The sequence below is a fragment of the Dictyostelium discoideum genome (assembly GCF_000004695.1).
Source record: "Dictyostelium discoideum AX4 chromosome 5 chromosome, whole genome shotgun sequence".
Classification (NCBI taxonomy): Eukaryota; Evosea; class Eumycetozoa; order Dictyosteliales; family Dictyosteliaceae; genus Dictyostelium; species Dictyostelium discoideum.
In genome coordinates, this window is record NC_007091.3 from 1,562,302 (window position 1) to 1,584,587 (window position 22,286).

A 22,286-nucleotide genomic window follows, 5' to 3' on the forward strand; every position below is an offset into this window, starting at 1 on the left:
CTTTTAAATTTTAAAAAACAATAAATGTTTTTGTTTTGTTATTAAATTTTTTCTTTTTTTTTTTTTGTTTTTGTTTGGGGTATCACCATTTTTTTTTTTTCTATTCAATTTTTTTTTAATATTATAGTTTGGTGATTTAATATGATGTTTTTATGATTATCTTCTATTTTTATTTATTGATAGCAAAAGATAATCTTGATTCTATCTTAAAGTCATATATAACAATGATATAATATACATAATAAACTTTTTTTTTATTGACAATTATTTTATGATGCTTCTCTTCTTTTTTTTTTTTTTGTTTTTTTGTTTTTTGATGTTGGAGAAAAAAAAAAAAAAAAAAAAAAAAAAAAAAAAAAGAAAAAAAAAAAAAAAGATAACAAATATTATGCATCCTACCTTTGTATTATATGTATAATATATATTTCTTCCCAAAATAAAAATAAAAAAAAAAAAATATATTTATAAAATAAAAAAAAAAAAAAAAAAAAAAAAACAAAAAACAAAAAACAAAAAAAGGTCCGAAAATTGGCAACCAGGAATCAAAAACGGTTAAAAATTTATTTCAAAGTCTGTGTTCGTTTTTTTATATTTTTTTTTTCATTTTTGATATAATCAACTAATTTTAAAAATAAAATCAAAAAGAAAGTTAACCATTTTTTTTTTTATTTTTAATTATTTTTAAAATTGTTTGGTATTGAGAAAAAAAAAAAAAAAAAAAAAATAAAAAAAAAAAAAAAAAAAAAAAATTAAATTGTAAAAAAACGATAAATTTCATTGATACAACATTATTTTCACATGAAAAAAGAAAAAATCTAAAAAACTTTTTTTTTTTTTAATTTAAAAATTATATAAATTATATAAATTATATAAACTCAAATTATGATAAGATTGATTGGTTTCAACACCAAAAGATTTTATTCGTCTCTTAAAATAGCCCGAACTGAAAATAACACAATAACAAAATCATTTAAAAAATTAAATACTGACGACCCTTTATATCAAAACTCTTATCAATCTTTATTAAAATTAATTCAAGAACAAAAAGAAATTAAATTAAATAATAATAATAATCCAAATAATAATAATATTAAAAATAAAGATAATTATTATAATAACAATAATGAAAATAAAAATGAAAATTTAAAATCAACATCATTAGAATTATTATTTGAAACAAATGATAAATTTAATTTTAAAAATATTAAAATATATAATTATGATATTGTATTAGTATCATTAAGAAAGAATGAACCAATATTAGGATTTGTAAAGAGTAATGGTGGTGGTGATGGTTCATCAATGATTATACAATCTAAAAAAAAGGATCTGGTGGTTTCAGCTGAGGATGTATTACTTACAATACCAACATCACATCTTAGGGAGAATATAGATCAATTATTTGATGAACTTTTAGAGAATTTAAAATTAATTTCTCAACATTATGGTTTACCAGATTCACCATTAAATAATATAAAATTTGATTTGGCAAAAACAGATTTCAAAAAATTAAAAGATTCATTTAAAAGAATTAAACAACAACAACAACAAAAAAGATTAAATAAAGAAGATGAGGATAAACTATTTATAGAATTATTCCCAAAGATTGAAAGTGATCCATATTCTTTAGTTGCAAATATAATTGAATCAATTTTAACAAAGATTGTAAAGTCAGAACATTGGAAACAATTATCAGAAAATGTTTATAATAATTTTAAGAAATTTAATCAAGAATCAACCACATCAAATGGTAAAATTTGGTCAGATCAACAAAAACATTATGATTATATTGAAGTTAAAAAAGTTACAGAGTATTTATTTGGTGGTGGTGGTGATAATAATAATAATTCATGGATTAATTTATTTCATCATTATTGTGTAATTGATATGTTATCATATTATGATTCATTTTATTTATTTAATTCAGAATATTTTTATTGTCAAACTGAGAAATATATTGAAGATTATAAAGCTGATATTAAACAATTACAAGAATCATCAACGATGGAAAAGAAAATATTTTTAAAATATGCATCACAATTACTGATGACATCGGATGACCAATCATTTAAACCAAATCTTTATATTCATGGTGATAAGAGTATTACAGATATTAATAAAATGGATCCATTATCAATACCTAAAGAGTTACAACAACCATTTGAATGTTTTAAAAGATTACTTTATACTCTATTAATATTTTCAAATGATCATTCAGAATTTAGAGAAATCATATCAAAAGAATTAGTTTATCCAATTAAAATTTCAAGTAATTCACAAATTGAATACCTTTTACAAAAATTGGGTAAAATTAATTTAAACAAAGATAATTCATATTGTTTTTCAATTTTTGAAAATCGTTTAAAATTAATTGGTAATAGATTAATTGATCCACCAAATCATTTAAATGATTTACCAATTGGTACTAAAGTAGATAAAAATGAAAATATATTATCAATAAATTCAATAATTGATAATGATGGTAGAATTATAATTAATGATAAATCATTTGCAATTGATTCAGAGAGTACTAAAGATGTTGATGATGCAATTGGTTTAATTGATGAAGGTAATGGTGAATATTCAGTAATAGTTCATATTGCAGATGTAACTGATATTGTCAAACCACATAGTGATCATGATAAATGGGGTCAATTTAAATCATCTTCAATTTATTTACCACATAAAACTTATTTCATGTTACCAAATTCAATCACTAATCATCTAAGTTTATCACCAAATAAATCAAATAAATGTTTATCATTTCAATTCAAAGTTTCAAATAAAGGTGAAATTATAGATTATAAAATTTTCCCATCAATTGTAAATAATTTAATAAAAACAAGTTATAATAAAGTTGAAAATTCTTTATTAGATAGTAATAGTAGTAATAATAATAAAAATACAATTCATTCAATTGATGAAATTAAACAATTAAAGAAATTATTTGAAATTTCAACATTATTAAAAGAAAGAAGAGAAATTAATAAACCATATAGAATCGATTTACCATCAATTAAAATCAATGTTGATAATAATGGTTTAATTGATGTATGTCAAGATCAAAGAGAAAATGAAATTTCAAATCAATTAGTATCAGAATTTATGATTGCAACTGGATATATATCATCATTATTTGCAATTGAAAATGGTATTGATATTCCATACAGAGTTCAAAGTAAACCAGTGATTACTGGTGAATACGATCTCGAGAATGAGATTGAAAAATTACATCCAATAACATCGTTATTGGTTGCATCAAGAATCCAAGAATCTGGTGAGGTCTCAATTAGCAATATTGGCCACCACTCATTGGCATTGGACAATTATACATGGGCAACCTCACCGATTAGACGTTATCCTGACATAATTGTGCATTCTCAAATTAAAAGTTTTTTAAAAAATAAAAATCAAGTTTACTCATATCAACATTTAAATAAAATTATACCAACTGTGAATAGAAATTTAATGGCAATTAAAAAATTACAAAGAAATATCGAGAAAGAATATCTTTTACATTATTTTTATAATCAACAAATTTTATATAAAAATAGAACCATTCAAAGACCAAAATATAGAGCTGTGATTCAATCATCTTCAAATTCAAAAAATGGTTCTGAACCATTATCAGTTTTCTTATTATTAGATTATGGTTTATTTGAAGTTTTTGTAAATGATGATATTCCAATTTCAGATAATATTTTCATTTTAACTACTTCTTTTAATTATAAAAATCAATTAGAATTTAAAGTATTAAATAAATAAATAAATAAATAATAATGGTTATGATTTTATTTTTTTTTTTTATTATTTTTATTTTATTTTTTATTTTTATTTATTTTTAAGGAATTAAAATCATTGATTCAGAATCATTATCTGGTTTTATATATGCTAATAATTTTTCACCAAATAAATCAAAAAGTGATTGATATTGAATTTTTAAAGTTTTTAAAATATTTTCACGTGAAAACTCTGTTATGATTGGTAAAGAGATTGGTTGCTTTTTTGAAGTTGTATCATCTTTTAAATCTAAAACTGAGAGAATATTTTCACCTTCTGATACCCAAATTAAGAATTTACCAGTTGCATCTATGATTGAATTTAAAACTCTATTGGCTTCCATTGATTTTATTGGATTTGATAAATTATTATTTAATTCTGGTTCCAAGAGTTTATAATATTTTGGTACATAAGGTAATAATAAAAATTGTATAACATTTCTACCTAAACCTGATAAACCAACGATTGCACCATAATGAGTTGTTAAAGGTTTGGTTGTATCATGTAATGTTTGTACTAATGTTTTGGTTATTCTACCTTGTAATGAACTATATACATCTCCAAATTTTCTACAAACAAATGATACCAATCTTGCTGCGAAATCTCTTAATTCCCAATGATTCTCTGATGGTGAATTACATAATTTCTTACCAACTAAACATGTTAAAATTGATGGCATTAATTGATGTAACTTTTCAAAAAAATAAATAAAATTAATATTAATATTAATGTTAAATAATTTATTTTTGTAAATATTATATGTTAATTAATATAAAACACATACATATAATTCAGGTTTTAAATGTTTACTTTCTAATATTGCTTGAGCCATTTTCATTAATCTATTTAATAGTTCTAAATTTGTTAAATTTTGAGTAACTTGAACTGATATAAAATTTATAAAATAAGGTAATAATTGATGAAGACTACTATCACTCTTTAAACTATGTAATGCAGCATCAAATAGTTTTTGATTATCACTTTTTACAGAGTTTGTGATTTTCTCATAAAACATTTGAATTTCTTTTGATAATACATGTTTAACGGTTGGTTTGACAATGGTTGATGTATTTGAAGGTAATGTATGTATACCAGGTATTGATGGATCTTGTTTTTGTAAATTATTTCCACCCAATACTGTATTAATTCCATTTAATTGTGCCATACCATAAATCATATTACCATTGTTATTGTTACCATTGTTATTGTTATTATTATTATTGTCACCACTTTTTTCATTACCTTTATTTTGTTGTGTTAATAATGCTTGTGCTTGTTGTTCCAATTGAAGTGCTTTCTCACTCTTGAATTTTTTATGTAAATTTTTATGATGTTCTTCAATTTCATAGGGTGATGGATTTTGAGGAATCAATGGTTGCACACCTTCCAATGCTAACCAATGTGCTGAAAGTGATGGATCACGTGGTACCTTTGGTAACGGTTGTGATGCAATCTCTTGAAATGTCATCTCTTTATCATTTAAAAAATAGATGGCCTGTGTTGTTGTTGTGGTTTTTTGAAATTTTAATAAACTGTGATCATTGGCACTACAACTATAGCCATAGAGTTGCTCAATATTTCTTAAACCTAATGCATTGTTTATATCATCGGTTGAAAGGTGATCTCTTTTTGAATGTTTCATAAATTTAATCGCTTCTTGTGCAATCTCTCTAATTCTATATTCTACATCCGATGCTAATTGTTGTGCTATTTCATCTGGTAAATTTGAAATACCTGCTGATTCCGCTATAATTTTAATTGTATCATTTGGTAAAACTGACATCTTTAATTTAAATTTTCCATATATCAATCTATTAATCTATCTTTTTTTTTCTACAAATACAACGCTAATTTTTCAAAAAAAAAAAAAAAAAAAAAAAAAAAAAAAAAAAAAAAATGAAATTTTTTTTTTATTTTTATTTTTTTATTTATTTTTTTTTTATTTTATTTTTTTTTTTTTGATATTCCTAAAAATGGTGCTCAATTAACAAATAATTTTTCCAAAAAAAAAAAAAAAAATTTAAATATTCATTGGTATAATTAATTTAATAAGTATAAAAACAATTCTAATGGAATTTAGATATTGAATAAAATAACAATATTTCATATCTTTTGTGTATTTTTGAGTGCTCTATTTTTAAACACAAATTCATATTAATAATAATAATTATTGAAAAAAAAAAAAATGGTTTCATTTTTCAAGTGTCAAATTTGGGTATTTTATTTTTTATTATTTATTTTTTTTTTGGAAAAATGGAAATGAGGTTAACATTTATTTTTAGAAACAATCTTAAAATAATAATAATAATAATAAAATATAAAAAATAAAAAAATAAACAAATTAATTTTAAATTCAGAAAAGTTGTTCTTTGTATTTCATTGAATAATAAAAATATAATATAATGAAACTTCGGGTAATTGTAAATTGTTTACAAAAGTGTCATGACAATGGTTAAATACCAGTTAGTTATGAGTAATTTTTTTTTTTTTTTTTTTTTTTTTTTTTTTTTTTGTAAATTCAAGAAAATCAATTTAAAATACAACCTTTGATCAAATAAAAATAGAGAAAAAAAAATAAAAATAGAAAAAAAAGGAAAAAAAAAAAAAAAAAAAAAAAAAATGAAAATAAAATAAAAAAAAATAAAATTTGAGTAATTTAAAAATTAAAAAAACCACACACACTGTGTGCTTGAAAATTAAAAAAAAAATAAAATAAAAATTAAAAAAAAAAAAATAAAAATAAAAAAAAAAATAAAAAAAAAAAATAAAACAAAAGCAATAGTTCCACAACACACAGTAACAATAAAACTTTATTTATATTTATATGTAACCAAATAAAAAAAAAAAGAAAAAAAAAATAAAAATTAAAAAAAAGAAAAAAAAAACAAATAAATAAATAAATAAAAAGTAAAAAGAAATAGAAAGAGAGAAATAAAGAAAAGGAAATAGGAGTATGGGTAATAATAGTAGTAGCTCTTATAAAAATAATAATAATAATAACAATAACAATAATAATAATAATAATTCCAATGGTAATTTCAATAGTTTTCATACACCCATGCAATTGAATGGGACAAATTACACAAATCCAAAATGTAAAAGCAAAGAAGAGATTTTATCAGTCCTAAATAAACAACCATTCCCAATAGCAGAAGAAATAAATGATTTAATTATATCATTGAGACAATCATTCTATGAAGGTCATATAGATACTCGACAACTACTATCAAGATTAGAATACATTTTTTATGCATCTGAAGATTTTGAAAAAGTAAAATCATATTTTGTATCATTATCAAAACCAGTTTGTTGTAGTAGAGGTATGTTTTAATAAATTATTATTAAAAAAAAAAAAAAATAAAAAAAAAAAAAAAAAAAAAAAAAAAATTACAAATAATTAACATAGTTTTTTTTTGAAAAAAAAAAAAAAAAAGTATGGGGATCATCTTATGAAAATAAAGATACAAATAAAAATTTAAATTTTTTTTATAGATGTAAAACATGTGCATTATCACCAAATTCAAGTATATGTTTTGAATGTTTTAAAGCAGGTCCACATGAAAGAGAGAAACATGATTATTCAATGAGTTTTGCATCCTATGGTGGATCATGTGATTGTGGAAGTTTGGATTCTTGGAAGAGAAGTGGATTTTGTTCGGAACATGAACATCCAGAAGTTGATTATTCACCATCTGGTGATATGGATAAATTACATTTACTCACTACTCATTTAGTATTACGTCATATCTTATTAATCTTTTTAAATATAACTTTTGATCTTCATTCAAATAATAGTAATAGTAATAATAATAATAATAATAATAATAATTTAACATCATTTACAACAAATACTACCACAACAACAACTACAACTACAACAACAACCACTTCTACATCTACGTCACCAACAAAGAAACAACAACAACAACAACAACAACAACAACAACAACAACAACAACAAATAACATTAAATACAATAGAAACAAAAGAAACAATTTCAATTAAAATTTTAAAATGGATTAATGATATTGCACATGTTTCAAGATCAATATCACATGTATTATCAGAGGAATTGTGTTATCAATCATTGGATCCGATGTCATTAGATCCAAATAATATTAAACCATTGATCTTTACATGTATGGAATATCAACTTGAATTAATTAAAAATTTACAACAACAACAACAAGAAGAAGAAGGACAAGAAGATGAAGAAAAAGAAAAAGATTCATTAAAATTAACAAATGAAGAAATTGAATTTTTAAAATTTGAATTTAAATTACCAAATGAATTTTCACCACCATTAAAAAGAATATTATTTATTGAACAAAAGACAATTAGACAAGAGTATATGTTTATATTTTTATTCCTATTATGTGAACATACATTCAAATTTGGATTTTCACAATCGTATTTAAATGTTTACAAGAGTTTATGTTACAAAGACACTGTGGATATATTGTTTAGATTCTCACCTCAAGTGTTTTCAGTTTGTTCAGTTAGTGAACAGTTTTCAATTGGAATGGAATTTGGTTTTTTGGATTGTATATTCGAATCGTTGTTCTTTCATTTACAAGCATCCGATAAGTTGGATAAGAATCATATTGCCATCGTATCCGATTTAAAAACCATTCTACAACATAGGAATATAGCCCATCATATGATCTTTGAAAAGAGAAAGTATTTGAAATATTATATCAATTTGCTTCAAATTATTCAATCCACAAGTAATGATATCAAAAGTGGTGGTATTGGTGGCGGTGGTGGCGATGAGCTCAATGATGAGGACTATTACTATCATCATAGTAACAACGACGGTACCAACAATGGCGACTATCAAAGACGTTACATCGATACTCATATACCGTATGAAGATATCAATTGGATACAATTCTTTCAGATTGATACCGAGTTGAAGGATATTTCAAACATTTTAATCGACTCTTTATCCACTCAAGACACATTGCAAGGCTTAAGAGATATGATTACTTTCATAGCGACTAATTTAATCACAGATCCACAAATTCAAGAGTTACAGCCATACTACAATGTAATGGTTTCAAAGAAGGATATCTATTTGGGTGAGAAATCTATCACTACCACTCTACCCTTTCATCGTTTTTTGGGTGTAACCACTCATAAGGTCATCCAATTGTATAGTGGAATGGTGACAATTAAAGAGTTGCTTCCAATTGATTTCAATTGTTTTGCTTTCCTCTATCCTTTGTTAAATGCTAATGTTTACACTCAACAAGTCAATTCCAATTATTGGGTTAGAAATGGTGATGTCAATGTAAAGAAGAAGGCATATGTTTACTCTTTGTTCTTTTTGGAAATGGATTTATCATTGATTCAAATGATCGCCTCTCTTATAAATGTAAACGATTTTTGTATTTTCACTTCAAAGGAGTTTGGTGCCCTCTTACCATACGGTTCAACCACTGTCATTGGAGGTAATGAGAAAAACAATTTATTTAGACCATCTTCAAATGTTTCACTCTCTTCCAATCATCATAGATATAGTCATTTCTTAAAGTTTATAATCGAGGTACTACAAGAACGTCTTTTCTTTATGACACCAGATCAACACACAAAATACACTTTGATTCAAATACTTTGTTCAAAACCAAAAACTCATAGTCAAATTGATTCCGTTATGAATTATGTTGAGCGTGAACTCAAGTATGAACATATTCTAAAGGAGATCTCTGATGAAATTCCACCTTCTGGTGATAATCCTACAAACTATAAAATGAAGAATGAATTTTGGAAGAATTTCAATCTCTACTATCCAATTTATACTCCTTATATTTTGGGTGAAGAATCACTTCAAGCATTTTTTGAATATAAAAAACAATTAAAAATTTCTTATCAAAATTCTTTACCAATGCCACCAAAATATGAAAATTTATCTTCAATTGAATTTGAAAAATCATCACCATCATCATCGTCATCATCATCGTCATCATCATCATCATCGTCATCATCATCAACACCAAAAATAATAGAAGAATCTGTGGATGATAATTTTCCAACTACAACAACAACAACCACAACATCCACTGCAACTACTACAATCACAACTACAAATAATAATAATAATAATATTATTATTAAAAAAGATAATGATCAAATTAAATTCTTTGAAATTATGAATTCAGATTATTTACATTTTATGATTACAAATATTTTGTTATCATTCATTCAAGGTAGAGAAACAAATGAAATTGGTTGTGGTATAAATGATGCATTTTATTTATTAGTTTTAATTTTAGAGAATAAAATTAAATTAAAATCATCATCGTCATCATCAACAACAACAACAACAGAATTAATAAAAACTGAAATACCATGGACAATTTTAGATCAACCATTAAATTCATTTTCAACTTATGGTGATGCAATTTTATGTATACTTCAAAAGTTTAATTTCTTTGGTATTGGTAGATCAACATTAGATGTTTTGTTAGAGTATTATCAAGAATCTTATACCAATAATATTTATTTAGATAAAAAGGAATACATTGATAAATGTTTATCAATACTTTATAATATTGATGAATCTATAGCAAAAAGAATAAAAACAAGATCACCAACTTTTTCACCAATTAAAAATTTATCACTAAATAGTGATGGTAGCGTCATTTCTTCAAATGATGATAATAGTAACAGCAACAACAACAACAACAACAACAACAACAGCAATAATAATGGTGGTAATCAAAATAATAATCAAAATAATAATAGCAATGAAGATGATGGTGATGAAAATAATAGTGGTAAACGTGATAATGAAAAGAAATTAAAGGATGCAAAGAAACGTCAAGCTGAAATTATGGCAAAATTTGCAAAACAACAAACTCAATTCCTTCAAAATGTAGATGATTTAGGTTATGATGAAGATGACGATGAAATGGATTATAGCTATAGCGCGCATAATAGTGGTAAAAAGAATAAACAAACTCCAATTTCATCACCTGGAAAAACCACTTCCACCACTGCAACATCTTCACCATCACCATTTGTTAATAGTAGTAGTAGTAGTAATGGATTTGAATCAATTTCAAAGAGTAAAGAAATATTCAATGATAATATAAAGAATCAAAGTTGTGTATTGTGTTATGAATCTCATATTAGTGATTCTGATCCATTATCATTGATCTCATTCCTTCAACCAAGTAAAATGATAGCATACTCCAAGTGTCAATACGTTGAAAGAAAGTACCCCGAATTAACAAAGTATGATTTCTTTGTTGGTAGTGAACCAACCTATTACAATTTCCCACAAAAGAGAGATATGAATACTTTAAACTATATGTCATCATTACACATTCGTAGTTGTGGTCATTATATTCATAAGAAATGTCATTCAATTTACTTTTTAAAGGTACTCACTCAAGAACAGGATGAAAACTTTAAACCATCTCTCAAGGAATTCTTATGTCCATTATGTAGAAGAGTTGCTAATATCATTATGCCAACCTATACTGAATCATCAGTGACATGTTCTCCAATCATCTCTTATTTTGATATTACCAATAGTACTAATAATAATAATAATAATTCAAATAATAATCTAAATAATAATCTAAATAATAATAATAATAATAATAATAATAATAGTAATAGTAATAATAATAATATTAGTGGTAGCAATGGTTTAACAAATAGTAATGGTATTGGAAGTAGTAGTAATAGTGTTAACAATAGTCCAAATTTTGGTGGTAATGCCAATAATCTATCTATTTGGGTCGATTCATTAAAAAAGAGATTAAAAGATTTAGTAGTCATTGAACCAAGAAGTAAACTATTTTTCTCTGATTGGTTATCAACTTTAATACCTTCAATGATTGAAGGTATTACACCATGGGTACTTTATCAAATTGTTTCAAAAAATATTGAATTTTTAGAATTAGCTTCAAGATTAGTTGAATTATCACCATCATCATCATCAAATAATAATAATAATAGTAATAATAATAATAATAATAATAATAATAATAATAATAATAATAATAATAATAATAATAATAATAATAAAAAGACAACATATCCAATTGGAAATGAATTATTTAGTAGAGATATGTTAACAATTCATACATTATTTAATTTAATTGGTTCATTAAATCAATCTTCAATTGATAGTAAATTTAAAGAAAGATTAGTTGATATAATCAAAGGTAAATCTGGATCAATTTTATCGGTTGATCCATTTTCATTATTCATTGTTTTAGTTTCAATATTGGGTACACCAACAAATCAAGATGTTGAAATCATTACAACTTTGGTTTTAAATTTATTCATTACTCAATTTTATTTAACAAATTTATATTTAGAAAAAGGTATTAATTTATTAATTAAATTATTGTTTAATATAATTTATAAAACAACTAACATATTTCATAATATTATTTTTTTTTTTTTTTTTTTTTTCATTAAATTTTAGAAATTAATAAAAAACAAGTTAAATCAATATCACAAATTTTTCAACAAACATATACAGCAGCATCAACATCAACATTAAGAATGAAATATGAAGATAGATTAAAGAAAGTTATGGAACCATTAGCAAGATGTTTGTACATTGCATATCAATTCTTACAACCACCTCAAATTAGTGGTGATGGTATAAACTATATAAACAGAGAAGACCTTACCAATAAGGAAAAGATTTACTCAAGATTAGGTATAAATTCAATGGAAGAAATAGTCAATAGAGCATTATTTAACAATCCATACTTGAGTCAATGGTTATCACAAATGGAGAGTAAGAAAGTGGATCCATTCTTTATTGTAGAATATAGACGTCCAAAATTCATAACACTTCCAGAGAGTTTTGAAGACTTTTTCGTTTCAAGTGCCCAAAGAGAATGTATGAATTGTAAGACTAAACCAGAGTTTTCTGCAGTTTGCTTACTTTGTAATCAATTGGTATGCTCTCATAGGAGCGAATGTTGTAATGATGATGATAAACATTATAACATATCCGAAGGCTATAAACATACTTTGAAATGTGGCAGTTTTAAGGTTGGTTTCTTTTTAGAAACTAAAGCTCCTCGAATCGATATCCTACGTGATCATAGAAAGAGTATTTTTAATAATGGTTACCTCGATCAATATGGTGAATCCGATCCAACTTTGGATCGTGGTAAACCATTATTAAGAAATGATAATAACTTTCAAGATCTTTGGAATTGTTGGATTACTCATTCAATTGAGGATCGTTTCCTTTCAAACTCAACACTTTCTTCTAGAACTTTTTAAATATATAAATATATAAAAAAAAAATAAAAATAAAAAATAAAAAAAAAATAAAAAAAAAAATTAGATTTTTTTTTTTGGAAGTGTTTATTAAAAAAGTTTAAAAATATCTTTTTTTTTTTTTTTTTTTTTTTTTTTTTATTATTTTTTTTTTTTAAAAAATAGTTAATTAAAAAAAATATAAAGAAGAATATCCAAAATCACCAAAAACCCACCCATAAAAAAAAACATATGAGCTAACCTATTAAAGCTCGAAATTTATTCATATATCTTGAAAAATAATATTCTTTTTTTTGATAGTCAAATGATGGGGTTGTGCAAAAAAAAAAAAAAATAAAAAAAATAAAAAATAAAAAATATCTTCATCAAATGTTTTATTAGAATTATTATTTTAAAATCTTTTTTTCCCACATTAAACTTCACATTCGCACTTAAAAAAACTAAACAATGTCCACCTTTATTTTAATTTTTTTTTTTTTTTTTTTTTAACTTCACTATTTAAACTTTAATTTTATTATAATTATTTAATAAAGTTTCAAAAAAATGAAGTATTCAAGTTTTTTATTACTTTTTATATATATATTTTTTATTTTAAATAATGTAACTTTTTAAATTTGGACTTTAAAAAATAAAAAATAAAATTAATATAGGATTTATTAATAGTTTAATAATTATTTTAATTAGATAAATGCTCAATCATGTCCATCTACTAGTTCAACATGGAGACCAACAATGGCATCATTTGTAACACCAACATCTCCATCAATTGCAACAATTCAACCACAATTAGACTTTTTATTAGGTAAAAATAATTTGGTTTTTATGGGTCAATATGGTTACTCTGCAACTTCGATTACTGATGGTCCAACAGGTGTAGCAAATTCATTCACTATGAATTATGATACTTGGGGTCCAGCAATGCATTGGTTGGTTGTAAAGACACCTGTTCCCGCTCTTAAAGCAAATCAAAACTATGAATTTAGTTTTGGTTTTAAATTGGGTCAAGTTTTAGGTAGCTATAATAAAATTGCAAGTATTTCAGTAAACTTTTTTAATCCAGCCGATATTACAGATCCAAATGGAGGAAGTCAATATTTTGTAACTCCAGCACACCCAGCAGTATATAGTAAAACCGTTACCACTGGTTCGTGGACTTCATCTACAACATTTGCCCAAAACATCATTACTCTTACACCTACTGTTGATATTGGTTTATCAATAATGGCAATTCAAATTACTCGTACCTCCCAAACTGGTCCAGCTATTACCACTATGTTTGTTAGTAACATGAAATTATCAATTCCATCCAGAACCGTTCCAGCTCCACCAACCAACTTAATTACCAAAGATTCCGAATTAATTGCTATTCCAAAACCATTATCAAGTCTTGATGCTCAAGATTCAACAACATGTCCATACTTAGCAACCGATTTAGTTCACTGGCACGACCCAACAATTTGGACTAGTGGTGTTGTACCATTACCATCAACTTCATCAAACATTATCATACCAGCAGGTAAAAAAGTTTTAATCTCACCATGCTCAATCAACCAAACCGGTATTTATCAAAAAATTACTATCCCAGCAACTTCTGAATTAATATTTGCAGATGCAAGCTTAACAATGAATATTCAAGATATTTATGTCCAAGGTAAATTTATCATGGGTACAACTAAATGTCGTTACAATGCCAATATTAATATTGTATTCAATGGTGCAATGACAACTGTTGATACAATTGCTCAATATTTTGGTTCAAAAGGTATTGCTGTTGCTTCAGGTGGTTTTATAAGTGTTCATGGTAGACAATACCATAATACTTGGACTAAATTGGCTGCCACTGCTTGGTCTGGTGATAATGTTATCTATATTCAAGATGATGTTAATTGGATTGTTGGACAACAAGTTGTAGTTGCAACAAGTGTTTATCAAGATGAGAAATATCCAGAGAATGAAGTAATGACAATTGCTGCCATCCAAGGAAAAGTTATACAATTCACTGAACCACTTAAATACTATCATTATGGTGGTCAAGAATATCAAGCTGAAGTCGCTCTCCTAACAAGAAATATCGTTTTCCAAAGTGAGTCTTCATCTGCTGCTTCATCATTTGGTGGTCATGTTCTTGTAAGTGGTGAAGGTCAGTTTGCTGGTATTCAACTCATTCGTATGGGTCAAAGAAACATAAAAGGTCGTTATCCATTACATTTCCACATGGCAAACACAGTTAGCAAATCCTACATTTCTGATTGTTCAGTAGTCAGTAGTTATTATCGTTGTTACACAATTCATGCCACTAATAATGTAACTGTTACAAGAAATGTTGCATTTGATGTAAATGGACATTGTTATTATTTAGAAGATGGTGTTGAAATGGATAACACTCTTTCATTCAACTTTGCTTCATATGTTCATACGATTGGAACTCCAGCAGCAGGATATAATCAATATGGTCAAGATTTTACCCAATCATCTTCACTTGCACAACCAGCTGATGTTGCTGCTGGTGGTTTCTATATTACAAACGCATGGAATTCATTTATTGGTAATGCAGCAAGTGGTGGTTGGGCAGGTTTTTCATTCCCAAACTTAGACGCACCAATTGGTAATTCAATTAATGTTCCAATCGTTCCAAAACAATTCACAACTAAAGTTTTCCAAGGTAATACAGCACATTCAAGTGGATACTTTTTTGAATTTGGTTCATCCATTTATGTAGGAGGCGATTTATCAACAGGATCAGATGGTTTATTGGTTTATAATAGTGGTAGAATTTCAAGAGAAACCTATTTAAATGGTGTTGAATCTGGAGGTGAAATTTGGATGAGATTTAACAATACAAAAGTTTATCTTTCCAATAGGGGTATTGGTATGTGGGGTGAACGTGTTGAAGTTATTTTATTAGAAAGTCATGACTCCATTCGTCCAGGTTCATTATTTGGTGAAGCATGGTTATCAGATGCAATTGTAAATGGTCAAACTGGTAATTTATTGTCTAAAACCACTGATTATTCAAGACAAGGTTTCCAATTTTATGATACTTATGTAAAGACAATTTTAACCAATATCATTTTCAGAAACTTTGTTCATAATCCATTATCAACAAGTCCAGAAGATGACAATAGAGTGATCATCAGTATGACCCATTCCGATGAATTTAAACCACAATTTATCTCTGCTACAAAGAATATTACCATTCAAGGTACAGCTGTCTCTCAATATATTGGACATCGTATTTTTGATACTGGTTCAAGTCGTCAATTTAATTTTGTAGATTATGACGGTACCATTTCAGGTAGAAGTGTTCCAACTATTTTTGGCGCACATGATAAATGGTGGCAATTCGATAACACTTGTACATACAATAACGATTGGAATTCTTGGGTTTGTAATAAGGGTACTTATGAAGTTGCAAGTGTATCTGTTGAAGTACCAGGCTATATGGATCGTTCAGGTGAATATGATGCAACATCCAATGTCGGTTATATTTATTTATTCGGTAGTGGAATTACAGATTCAAGAAGAATGAATGTAACAAGAAATGTTGGTATCACTGGTATTTCTGACTTTGGATGGTATTTATATTGGACTGTAGGTACACCAAGTTATATTAAACTTTGGTTATCAGAAGTTCCATATGGCCACTATGTTTTCTTTGCAATTCCATACCCAGCAAGTACAACCTTTAAAGTTTCATGTGAATATAAATATAACTCTCAACATTCTTATAATTTCACACAAGCCACATCAGCCGCTGCAGTTAGAAGTGGTGATGGTAAGAAATATTATTTCAATGGTACTCATCTTTTTGTTAAAGTTATCAACTTTGTCTTAAATGGAAGTGAATACTTTAGTCGTGGAGGTGCCAAAATCAATGATGTATATTGGGAGTTCATTGTTCACATTACAGCAACCAATACCGTAAAACCACCTGTAAATGGATTTTATACTGGTTTAACAGATGTATTACCTTCAAGTACACTTTAATAAATCAAAATAATAAAATAGTAAAATAATTATGTTTAATATACAAAATTAAAAATAATGTTTGTTTTTTTTTTTTTATAATTTTGATGTTCTTTTTATTTTAATATTTTTTATTTAATACTTTGAAATTCCAAAGTGGCAGTTTTAAGGTTGGTTTCTTTTTAGAAAATAAAGCTATTCGGGTGGATATCCTACGTGATAATAGAAAGAGTATTTTTAATGATGGTTCCAATACTGTGAATGTTGGCATCACTGGTATTTCTGACTTTGGTTGGTATTTAAATAAATAAGTAAATTGGACTGTGGGTGCACCAAGTTATATTAAACTTTGTTTATCAGAAGTTCCATATGCTCGTTATTTGAGAAATTGAAAAAAAATAATAAAATAAATCAAAATAAAATAATAATAAAATAATTATGTTTATTTTTTTAATTATTTAATCAATACCTCTAAAATAATTTCAGTAATTTGTAAATAGTTGATTTATTTTTTAGTTTTGATGTTTTTATTTATTTTAATTTTTTTTTTTTTTTTTTTTTTTTTTTTTTTTTTTTTTTTTTTTTTTTTGAATTATTATTAATTATTATTAATTATTATTAATTATTATTAATTATTAATTATTATTAATTATTATTATTTATTATTATTATTACTTATTATTATTATTATTATTTTTAAAAATTAAAATAATTCATCATCATCATCCTTCTTTTTCAATTTTTTTTCTAAATTCTTATTTTTGTTTTTATTTTGTTTGATTTGTTTATTTGATAAACCTTCACCAGATACTGGGGCCAATTTGAATCTTTCTTCTTTTTCTTTTCTCTTTCTCTCTCTTTCTCTTTCCTCCTCTTCAAAAAGATCTAATTGAGCCTGAGTGATATTTTCTTTTGCCAACTCTTTTTGAATTTCCATTCTTTTTAAGGTTGCAGCAACGGAAGCAGCAACTTGAACTGGATCGGCATCAAGACCCAACTCATATAAACGATCGATTTCATCTCTTTCCAATTTCTCTTTTAATCTCTCGGCTTCAGTATTCTCTTTCCTTTCAATTCTTTTAAGATGTTCTTGTCTCTCTTTAACTGTTAATGGTTGATAGAAACGACTAATGAGTAGACCATTTTTTTCAACATTAGTTTGAACCCTACCAATACCTTTAACCAAAGGTTCTAAAAGAGCGAAAATCTTTGGACCCTCTTGTGCCACTGGAGAATTACTATCTAAGACAATTCTATCTTTTTTGTCTTGGGGTGATTGTTTGTAGGTGATTGTAACTTCAACGCTGTGTCTTTTCAAAAGGAATTTAACAATCTGATCAAATTTAACGGCTCTGTCATTTTCATTGATATTTGAAGAGATGATAACACCCTTAGTTCCTTTGGTAGCATGATCAACTTTTCTTTCTCTCTCTTGTTCTAACCTTTTCTCTGAGATTTTAATGAAATCTTCCAAAGTGACAAGTCTTCCATATACATTACCATTTTGACCAAATGTTAAAACGATATCCAACTTTTTAGTGTATGCGAGTCTATAAGCTTGTGGACCACTCATCAAGCCAATGTTAGTACCATCGACATTAATCACTTGAACAGAATTTAGATTGATAACATCATCATTGAATTTTGTACGATTGTCTTTAAGTTTATCGACTTCATATAATCTAACACTTAATTTTTTGATATCTCCATGATTTGAGAAAACTTTATTTGTAATATAGTTTGAAGGGCTTTTTGGATCACCAACTAAATCTTGATTTTTTGGAAACATTTCTGAAATCTCTTCATCAGCGAAACCAACCTCTGACAATAGTTTTTTCCTTCTATTCATTTCATAGTTGATTTTATATTCCAAAATCTTACTATTTTTCTTCTCCCTCATTTTTAAAAGGTTTGCTTTGTGTTCCATTGGTAATCTATCTTCTTGATACACCCTTCTCCCCCTTCTACGTCCATAAGCATCGTCTTCATCAAAATCGTCCTCTTCTTCTTCTTCTTCTTCTTCTTCTTCTTCAAAATCCTCCTCTTCTTCAAAATCCTCCTCTTCTTCTTCAATATCCTCTTCTTGATCTTCATACTCCTCTTGATCATCGATTTCATTTTTTTGACGTCCATCATGAATTGGATTTTGTTTTGGACGAGATAAACTTGTCTTACCAAAATTTTTCTTTCGTGGTGGGAAAACGTGTAATTGATCATCATCTACCAAATCAACTTGTGGTTCTTTAAAATTTTCAGTTTCATCCAAATAGATATCAAATGATGAAATTTTAATCTTTTTCTTTTGGTTAATTTCACGTTTTGATTTTTCAATCTTTGGATTTAATTGTTCTTCAATATATTTTTCATCTAAATCCATCTCTAAATCTTCAGCTCCCTCTTCTAAACCCATTGCACTTTTAATTTTTTCAGGTTCATAATTTGGAGTAATTGAAATTGAAGGTTTTTTAATATAATATCTATTTAAATTAATTTTATCATTATTAATTGAAACTAATGACAATGATGATGATGATGATGATGATGATGATAATGGTGTGAAAATTAATTTATTTAGGTATTGATTATTTCTTAAAATTTTATTTGTTACTGATAACATTTTATTTTATTTTATTTTATTTTTTTTAAAAAAATAAAAAAAAAAATTAAAAAAAAAAAAGATTATTATATGTTAAAAAAAAAAAAATTTAAATAAAAAAAAAAATTTGTGCAAATATGTGAATATACAAGACAATGGGTGGAAATTAATAAAAAAAAAAATAAAAATTAAAAAAAAAAAAATTATTAAGTTCAAAAAATTTATTGAAATTAAAATAAAAAAAAAAAAAAAAAAAAATTAAAATAAAAAAATTAAAAATTGTGACTTCAAAAAAAAAAAAAAATTAAGAAATTTGGAAATTAATTTCAAATAAAATAAATGATTTTATTATATTTATTTTAAAAATATAATAAAAATAAAAAATGATTTATGAAAATAATAATAATGATTATAAAAATAATAAAAATAATTATAATAATGGTGATCAAATTTTTTTTTTTTTTTTTTTTTTTTATCATTTATGATTTATGAAAATAATAATAAAAATGATCAAATATTTTTTTTTTTTTTTTTTTTTAATTTTGTCAAAATAATTTTATTATTTTTTTAAAATTGATAAAACTGATTTAGTAGCTCTAAATAAATTTAAAGATTTGATTGTTGATTGAGAGATTTGTTGTCTTCTTTGAAATGCACCAAGTACAGCAGAGGTTGAATAAGTACGATCATATTTTCTAATACCAGCATTATCGACAGAAGATAAATAGAAAGAACCTGGGAACATATTTGTAGTTTCATCAGATGGTACATAATTTTTAAGATTATGTCTAGTTTCACGAAGTGATAATTTCTCTGTGAAAATCTCTGGTTCAACACGAACTCTTTTAGCTAAACGATTCTTTAAATCAACTTTTTCAACGATATGATTAATTGGTTTTTCAACTTTGAATGAGAATGCAGATGCAGCCAAACCAGAACCATATGAAAAGGTTAATACTCTCTTACCAACTAAATCATTTGATTTTTCATCAAGTAATGATAAAAGTCCAGAATAGGTTGAACCACAATAAGTATTACCCAATTGTTTGGCTAATAAAGTGGTTGGTGCAACCTTGGTAGCATAATCATTCTTGGTGATTGCTGACAATGCTTTTTCAAGTACACTATCGAAATAAGTATCTTCTGGTTTAACATTCTTATAAGCTTCCAATGATGCATATCTTGAATCATTTGGATTATTTAAAAAGTCATTATATAACTAAATAAATAAATAAAAAAATAAATAAATAAATTTAGTTAATATTTTTTTTTTTTTTTTTTTTTTTTTTTAATTTTTTTTTTTTTTTAATATTTACCATTCTACCAAATGATTTTTGAACCAATTTATTGTATGGTGAATGGAAAAGAGCAAAATCAACTTGATCGAGTGAGAAAGATTTACCATATTTCTTTTCAAAGGCTTTGGCATAACGATTGTAACAATTATCGATAGCTCTGAAATAGCAAGAGATTGAGAGTTTACCATCGACACGTGGATATTCGGAATCCATATCTGGTTTATAGAAATCGTAGACATTTTCCATATGGACACCACGAAGACCAGATTCAAAGGTGATTGGTGCATTTGGACCAATTAACATTGCAACAACACCTGCACCACCAGTTGGACGAGCTGGACCTTTTTCATAGACTGCGATATCACCAGCGACAACAATAGCATTACGGCCATCCCAATAGGAGGATTCCATCCATTGGAGTGCATTATGGAGTGCAGATGTACCACCATAGCAAGCGTTAATAGTGTCAATACCATCGATTGAAGTATTTCCATGTTTGGCAAAGAGATCCATTAAAACGGTTTTAACTGATTTGGATTTATCAATAACAGTTTCAGTACCGACTTCAAGACGACCAATTGAGTTTGGATCAACATTGAATTTATCCATTAAATTATTGACTGCATTTAATGAGAGCGAGTAGATATCTTCTCTGTCACCACAGAATGCCATATTAGTTTGACCGAGACCTAATGTGTATTTACCTTGGCTGACACCATCGAATTTTTCTAAATCTTCTTGTGCGACATAAGTACTTGGGAAGTAAACTTCAATTCCGTGGATACCGATATTTTCTGGTTTTGTCATTTTAAAATTATTCTTTTTTTTTTTTTTTTTTTAAAAAAATTATTGATTGTTTGATTTTTTTTTTTTTTTTAATAAATAAAATTATGTAAAATATTGGAAAATAAATAATAATAATAAATTTTTTTTTTTTTTTTTAATTTAAATTAAATTTAATTTTTTTTTTTTAAATATATATAAATATATAAAATACAAATGTTTAAGAAATAATATATCAAGTCGAAAAAGTTAATTGAACAAGATATAAATTAAGTTTTTTTTAATAATTAAAGATTGTCGAGATTAAATTGAACAATTTTTATAATAAAAAAAAAAAAAAGGAGTGTTAAATGACAAAAAAAAAAAAAATTATTTTTTGTATTAGAAGGGTGGTGTGGTGATATACTAAATGTGAAGTGTCGGAAGTTTTTTTAAACAAAAAAGAGATAACTAGAAAAAGTAACAAGAATTATAATTTTTAGGTTATAATTTATTAGTATACTTTTGAATTAAATTATTTCTATTAATGTGTGTGTGAATACTTGTTGGTAGTGATGAGGAAAAAAAAAAAAAAATGAAAAATAATTTAGTTTAAATATCGG

The 22,286-nt window shown here is 25.5% G+C and overlaps 6 protein-coding genes across 6 annotated transcripts; 3 read left to right on the plus strand and 3 right to left on the minus strand.

The window, feature by feature from the left end:
• Positions 1-882: 882 nt before the first annotated feature.
• On the plus strand, positions 883-3,765 carry DDB_G0288469 (hypothetical protein; the record flags this gene model as incomplete). The annotated part of the gene is made up of 1 exon (XM_631616.1): positions 883-3,765. One exon carries the CDS (start codon positions 883-885, stop codon positions 3,763-3,765), a length of 2,883 nt encoding a protein of 960 aa, XP_636708.1.
• Positions 3,766-3,841: 76 nt separating this feature from the next.
• taf6 (TATA-binding protein-associated-factor) lies at positions 3,842-5,563 on the minus strand (the record flags this gene model as incomplete). Its single annotated transcript, XM_631617.1, has 2 exons — positions 3,842-4,471; positions 4,565-5,563. The coding sequence occupies 2 exons, from the start codon at positions 5,561-5,563 to the stop codon at positions 3,842-3,844; spliced, it is 1,629 nt and encodes a 542-aa protein (XP_636709.1).
• Positions 5,564-6,733: 1,170 nt separating this feature from the next.
• Positions 6,734-13,044, plus strand: DDB_G0288473 (hypothetical protein; the record flags this gene model as incomplete). Its single annotated transcript, XM_631618.1, has 4 exons — positions 6,734-7,100; positions 7,215-11,924; positions 11,946-12,122; positions 12,227-13,044. 4 exons carry the CDS (start codon positions 6,734-6,736, stop codon positions 13,042-13,044), a joined length of 6,072 nt encoding a protein of 2,023 aa, XP_636710.1.
• Positions 13,045-13,584: 540 nt separating this feature from the next.
• DDB_G0288475 (hypothetical protein) lies at positions 13,585-17,028 on the plus strand (the record flags this gene model as incomplete). The annotated part of the gene is made up of 2 exons (XM_631619.1): positions 13,585-13,641; positions 13,726-17,028. 2 exons carry the CDS (start codon positions 13,585-13,587, stop codon positions 17,026-17,028), a joined length of 3,360 nt encoding a protein of 1,119 aa, XP_636711.1.
• A 682-nt stretch (positions 17,029-17,710) lies between these two features.
• On the minus strand, positions 17,711-19,624 carry DDB_G0288477 (hypothetical protein; the record flags this gene model as incomplete). The annotated part of the gene is made up of 1 exon (XM_631620.1): positions 17,711-19,624. The coding sequence occupies one exon, from the start codon at positions 19,622-19,624 to the stop codon at positions 17,711-17,713; it is 1,914 nt and encodes a 637-aa protein (XP_636712.1).
• A 538-nt stretch (positions 19,625-20,162) lies between these two features.
• On the minus strand, positions 20,163-21,708 carry hgsA (hydroxymethylglutaryl-CoA synthase; the record flags this gene model as incomplete). Its single annotated transcript, XM_631621.1, has 2 exons — positions 20,163-20,822; positions 20,920-21,708. The coding sequence occupies 2 exons, from the start codon at positions 21,706-21,708 to the stop codon at positions 20,163-20,165; spliced, it is 1,449 nt and encodes a 482-aa protein (XP_636713.1).
• Between the last annotated feature and the right edge of the window lie 578 nt (positions 21,709-22,286).